Raw genomic sequence first — 5,684 nt, forward strand, 5'->3', positions numbered from 1 at the left:
GCTGCCGCCGCCGCCGCCGTCCAGGAAGCTGCCGCTTCTGCTTGCCGTCGCCGTTGAGATCGCGGGCTTGGAACCGCCGCGCCTTCATTCCCGCTGCTCGCCTTTCCTGTCACAGCCACCGTCGCCGCCACGAAGTCCGTCGCCGTTGCTGCAGCTGTCAGCGCCGTCATCCATGGGTGAGGCAGAGGAGAGAGATCCGGGAGGAAGGGAGGATCAGGACCTGTCCAGCCACCGCGCACAGTTGCCGCTCCTATCACCGGCCATCCTCATCAAATCCGCCGCCTCCGAAGCTTCTGGCTGCGACTTCTGGCCGCACCTCAACCTCTGCCGCCGGAGAGCGCTGCTGCCACCGAAAACCGTCTGTGTATGTTGGAAACTGCCGCCGGAACCCCTGTCTTCTTGGTAAGCACTTTGTTTCTGAAACTTATTGAAATCAATATTCTGTTGCAATCTGTTGGAGATTCTGAGATGCTGGTACCGTAGGTTTGGGTTCCAATATTTGCGTGTCGAAATTAAGGTTGTTATTGAACCACCGGAGCTTTGGGGAGTGCCGGAGCTTCCGCCTGGTCGGTTTAGAGGGTCATTGCTGCTTTGTTTCTCGTGGTGAGGTTATTTGATTCTGTTTCAATTTATCGTAAATGTTTCATTACTAATTTCGTTCTATTCCGCTCAATATTAATTTCGCTTTAAATTCCAATTTATGTCAGAAAAGTGTTGTTACCGCGATTCTTAATGCCGCTATTGATATTGTCTGAAAATAAACAAGGTTGCTGCCGCTGCTGTAAAATTGAAGATAAATAAAAGAGTAATTGATGAGTCTAACTACTGAGCTTTGACTAAATCGAGGTAGGGGTTTTTCTTAAAACCTAATTTATATTACAGAGTTGTGATAACTAGATATTAATGTCAAAGAACATATGGCTGTGATTATGATTGTCTTCTAAATGTGGTTGTTTGTTGGACTGAATGATTGATTGCTTGATTGCTTGATTGCTTGATTGCTGAAAAGAAATTAGTTGGAAATGTTATTTAGTTGATTATTATGAAAATTGGCTTTTCTTGGTTTTGAAGCTATTTTTGATAATGTAAAGGAATTGGTTTTGGAAATGATTTGGAATATGAAACTGGATTAACTTTGGAAATGGTTTAATTTTGTGTTGGTGACTTTATAAATGATTTAGTATTTGAGCTGTTTTGATTTTAAAGAGAGATTTATTATGGGCACTGATTTGGTTTGAAAATAATTTGATATTGGAACTAGCTGAATCTTGGAAAATGATTGAGGTTTGGAAAAGGTTTGAGAAATGTTTGGATGGGACCCGAACAGGGTGGCAAAGTCCGAATTTTAGAGGAGATGCTGCCGAAATTTTATAAAATTGGAAGTTTTATTTGAAGTAATTAACTAAAGATTTGTTTTTAAACATTATATGTTTTAAGGATAATCTATTTATCAAAGAAAGAATTATGTTTTGGAATTAAGACTGTTAATGAACGGAATGGAAAGAGGATTGATGAGGATTTTTCTTTGAAATATGGCTTTTGAATGAATTTGGAAATGAGGTTTGGATTGATGAATGATTATGATGTTGAGAATGTTGAGATATGTGGCTTATGAATTTGAAATATCTGAGATACGAGGTTCCCTGGATTAAGTACCGTGGCTTGCCACCACGTGTACCAGGTTGAAAACTCGATACTCTGTTGACCCTACGACGTAAGTGTGACCGGGCACTATATAAATTCCCGGGAATGTTACCCCCATAGAGCAATATTGATTATTTGAGAAAAAGCTATGCATAGACTCTTGGGGATGCACGTCGGGGGACAGTCTAAGGACAATTCAGACTTGTCGGGTTGGCTGGATAACCGACAGATGAGCCTCATCAGCCATAGGACAGGCATGCATCATATGCATTTGTATGCTTTGCTTGGGTTTGAACTTGTTTTGGTGTGCCTAATTGTTAAACTGTTCTTAACTATTACCTCAACTATTTGCTGTAACTGCTACCTAAACCTGTGCTTTCCTTGTCTATTTTGCCTGTGTTTATCCTGGTGTGCTACTTTTGAGAATGAGCTTTGGTGCTGAATTGATGATTGTGTTGATTGTCTGTGTGGTTGGTCTATGACTAAGATTTTCTTATAAGAAAAGAAAGGTTTTGGATTTCTGAAAGATTAAATGTTGCCTCTTTAAAAAGGTTTTAAATGATTAGCTATTGGTTTTAAAAGATTCATAAGGCAATGATAATCACTGAGTTTGAAAACAGTTTTCTTATTAAGTATCGTCTTATAATAACTCTGAAACTCCATGGTGAGACCGTGTGATTAGGTTCTCACCCCCTACAACTGAACCTTTTCAGGAATCAGATGAAGAAACATAATGAGGAGTTATACTGCGTTTAGATTTATATGATGTTGAATTAATTAGATTATTTTTCTTCCCTCGTCTTTGTTATTACAATTTTGAAAGAGGGATAGGAGTTTTGTGTTTTATATGTATATTATATTATAAGCTATTATGTAAGAAATCTTGTATATGAATCTATGCCTGTTTGTTCTTTTTTAAAAGAATTGGTATTTATTTCTGGTTTTCAAAGGAACCAGTGACACGGTGTCGAGTCACAGGCTCCTATTTTAATATTCTGCTTCTATTCCGAAGGCGCACTTTGTCGAGTTAAGGCGCATTCGATGCTTCCTTATGGTATTTATTATGAGCTCAAGGCCGCTGATGAGTTGCTCGCCAGATTCGGTCTTGGCGAGCATGTCGTCGAAGGGCATGACTGTGTAATAGTACGTGTCATCAGAGATTATGAAGGCCATTTTCTCCTCATCGGGTCGGTGCATGGGTATCTGGTTGTACCCAGAGTATGCATCCATGAAGCTGAGGTATTGGTGACCGGATGCAGCGTCTACCAGTCCGTCAATGTTTGGCAGAGGAAAGGCGTCCTTTGGACAGGCTTTGTTCAAGTCCGTGTAGTCGACGCACATCTGCCACTTTCCGTTGGCTTTCTTAACTAAAACGACGTTAGCCAACCAGGTCGTATATGGTATTTCCTAAATGAAACCTGCCTCCAAGAGGGCCTTAACTTGTTTCTTGACTTCGATGTCTCTGTCAGGTGACATTTTTCGTCTCCTCTGGGTCACAGGTTTAGCTTTGGAATCCATGGCAAGTCGGTGGCACATTAAGTCGGGGTCAATTCTTGGCATGTCGGCATGAGTGAATACGATAGGCCTCTACTCCACTTTAGGAGACGTGTGAGCTCTTCCTTAAGGTCATGTGGGAGGTTCCTATTGATGAACGTGTATTTCTCTTTGGTTTGTCCTATTTGCAGTTTTTCCATGTCTCCCTCTGGTTCTGGTCTCAGTTGCCCATCTTGTCGGGCATCCAGGTCAGCTAGAAAGATGCCAGCCACGTCGTAGGATCTTTTCTGTAGAGCCAGGCTGGTGTTGTCGCATTCTACTGTGATTTTCCGGTCTTCGTGGATTGTTCCGATAGAGCCGTCTTCTGCAGTGAACTTCATGAGTAGGAATTTGGTGAAGATGACGGCAGAAAAGTCGTTGATTGTTTTTCTTTCGAGGATAACACTGTAGGTGGTGGAGTCCATGAGGACCACGAACTCGGATAGGATCGTCTTACTTTGGTTCCCTGTCCCTATGGTCAGGGGGAGGACAATGGAACCGTCTGGCTTGAGGAAGTTGTCTCCGAGTCCGGTTACTCCGTTGCTCTGTGTCTGGAGGTTTTCATCACGGAGTCTGAGCTTGTCGAAGGCTCCTCTGAAGAGGGTGTTGGAATCTGCTCCCATGTCTACCAGTATTCTTCTTACCAGCCCAGTTCCAATCTTTGCCGAGATAACGAAGGGGGCATTTTCTACCAAGGTGCTGTATTGGCAGTCCTCGGGAGAGAATGTTATCACATTTTTGGTGGTGACTACTGGGGTTTGGTTTCTAACTGCCAAGATTTTGAGGTCCTTTTTTAGCGCTGATTTCAATTTTCTTGGGGTTTCCTTGCTTGTAATCACGTTCAGGTTTAGGATGGTCCTTCTGGCTTTCTCTTGGTGGAGGGTTATGTCGAGGTGTTGTGATGTCGTGCTGCCATTTATTGGCGGCTACGACTTGGCTTACCTCTTCATCGTTTATGTATTCCTTTGCGATGCCCTGAATCTCGTGCATGGTCCACACTGGTCTGGTGGTGAGGTGTTTCTGAAAGTCTTCATTCATAAGCCCGTTAGTTAGGCAAAGCTTTACGACTGAGTCTGTGAGTCCGTCGATCGTCAAGCACTCGTTGTTGAACCGGTCGAGGTACTTCCTCGTGGATTCATCCTGTCTTTGGGTGACTCCCAACAAGCTGATGGGGTGTTTGGCTTTTGTGATTCTGGTGGTGAATTGGGCCATTAATTTCCTCGAGATATCGTGGAAGCTAGTTATGGACCTGTTGGGGAAGGCATTAAACTATTTAATCGCAGGTCTAGCTAGGGTTACTGAGAAGGCCCTGCATCGAACCGCATCGGCGACCCCTTCCAGGTTCATCCTGGCCTCGAAGGCCATTAGGTGTTACTGGGGATCCTTGGTTCTGTCATACTTCATGTCTGTGGATTGGTCAAAACCCTTAGGGAGTTTTGCTTTTAGGATTCTTTCCGTGAAGGGAGTAGCTCCCATTATTAGGTGCTCGCTCTTCGTGTGTTTGGCCTCTCGATGGCACCGGTCGTCATTTGCGTCACACCGGAGTTTTGGGTCGCGAGATACGCTGCGCTCATGCCTTTTGCCTTGACGCCATTCGAGTTATCTGTGACGGCCGGTGTCGCAGCGGGATCTTGATCTGGAAGTGGCGTGGCTTCCGTTCTCTGTGTGGTGTTCTTCTTGGCGGTAACCCGGTCTTCAAGTTCCTGTACTCGGAGGCAGAGATCTTGGATTATCTGGGCAGCATTGCCTCCTAGGTTTTCGGGAGCCCGAGTTTCAATGACTGCGGGGCCGTTCTCTTTGTTTTGTGGAGGGGTAGTCTGGGGAATAATGCTTGCTATCCTTCCATGGGTGTGGAGCATAGTTTAATTTCTCAGTGTTCGGGAGTTATTCCGGTCTCAGGGATTGCTCCTTGAATACATCCACCATTCCGTTGCGACGCGGTAGGATCCCCACAGATGGCGCCAATGTACTGGAAGCTTCCAATACATGTTATGAGATGTATCGGGGACCTTCGGGTCGGAATAGCTACCGGATTGTCGGTGGGAGCAATGGGGGTGATACCTGATGTATGAACCAAAATTTTCGAAAAAAATATTATTATTAGTTAATTTCAATTTATTTTATTAAAGATAAATTAAAGCAAATTTTGATTAATTGAGTTTAAAATAATTTAAGGTTTTATCTGATTTTATAATTATTGAATTATTTTCTATATTTGAATAATAAAGTTTAGCAAATATAAAATAATAAAATTTTTATATGACTTGGTTTAAATAATTGAGATTTTGGAATTTAATATTAATATTTTTATAAATAAAGAAAATTAATTATATTACCTTATAATTTCAATTAGTATTTTGATACAATAAATAATAGTTTAGAGTAATTTTAGAGATTTAATTAGATTTTATATTAACCCAAAAATCCCCAATTTTATCACAAAAATCCAAATTCCCAAATCAAAACCCCAAAATCCCAAAACACAACCCTAACTCTAATTTCCTTAA

At 42.2% G+C, this 5,684-nt stretch overlaps 1 protein-coding gene across 1 annotated transcript; it reads left to right on the plus strand.

Annotated features, from left to right (window-relative positions):
• The first annotated feature begins 24 nt into the window (after nt 1-24).
• On the plus strand, nt 25-1,961 carry LOC107472607 (uncharacterized). Its single transcript, XM_016092113.3, has 3 exons — nt 25-402; nt 484-603; nt 713-1,961. The coding sequence occupies exons 1-3, from the start codon at nt 173-175 to the stop codon at nt 753-755; spliced, it is 393 nt and encodes a 130-aa protein (XP_015947599.1). The 5' UTR covers nt 25-172; the 3' UTR covers nt 756-1,961.
• The last annotated feature ends 3,723 nt before the right edge of the window (nt 1,962-5,684 follow it).

The sequence above is a fragment of the Arachis duranensis genome, unplaced genomic scaffold, assembly GCF_000817695.3.
Source record: "Arachis duranensis cultivar V14167 unplaced genomic scaffold, aradu.V14167.gnm2.J7QH unplaced_Scaffold_193347, whole genome shotgun sequence".
NCBI lineage: Eukaryota > Viridiplantae > Streptophyta > Magnoliopsida > Fabales > Fabaceae > Arachis > Arachis duranensis.

What these genes read in the sequence shown, in the direction of transcription:
- LOC107472607 (XM_016092113.3), top strand. Translation starts at nt 173, where the DNA reads ATGGGTGAGGCAGAGGAGAGAGATCCGGGAGGAAGGGAGGATCAGGAC. An exon ending in CCGGAACCCCTGTCTTCTTG is followed by an intron (nt 403 to 483) that starts GTAAGCACTTTG and finishes CTGGTACCGTAG; the next exon opens with GTTTGGGTTCCAATATTTGC. An exon ending in TTGCTGCTTTGTTTCTCGTG is followed by an intron (nt 604 to 712) that starts GTGAGGTTATTT and finishes ATGTCAGAAAAG; the next exon opens with TGTTGTTACCGCGATTCTTA.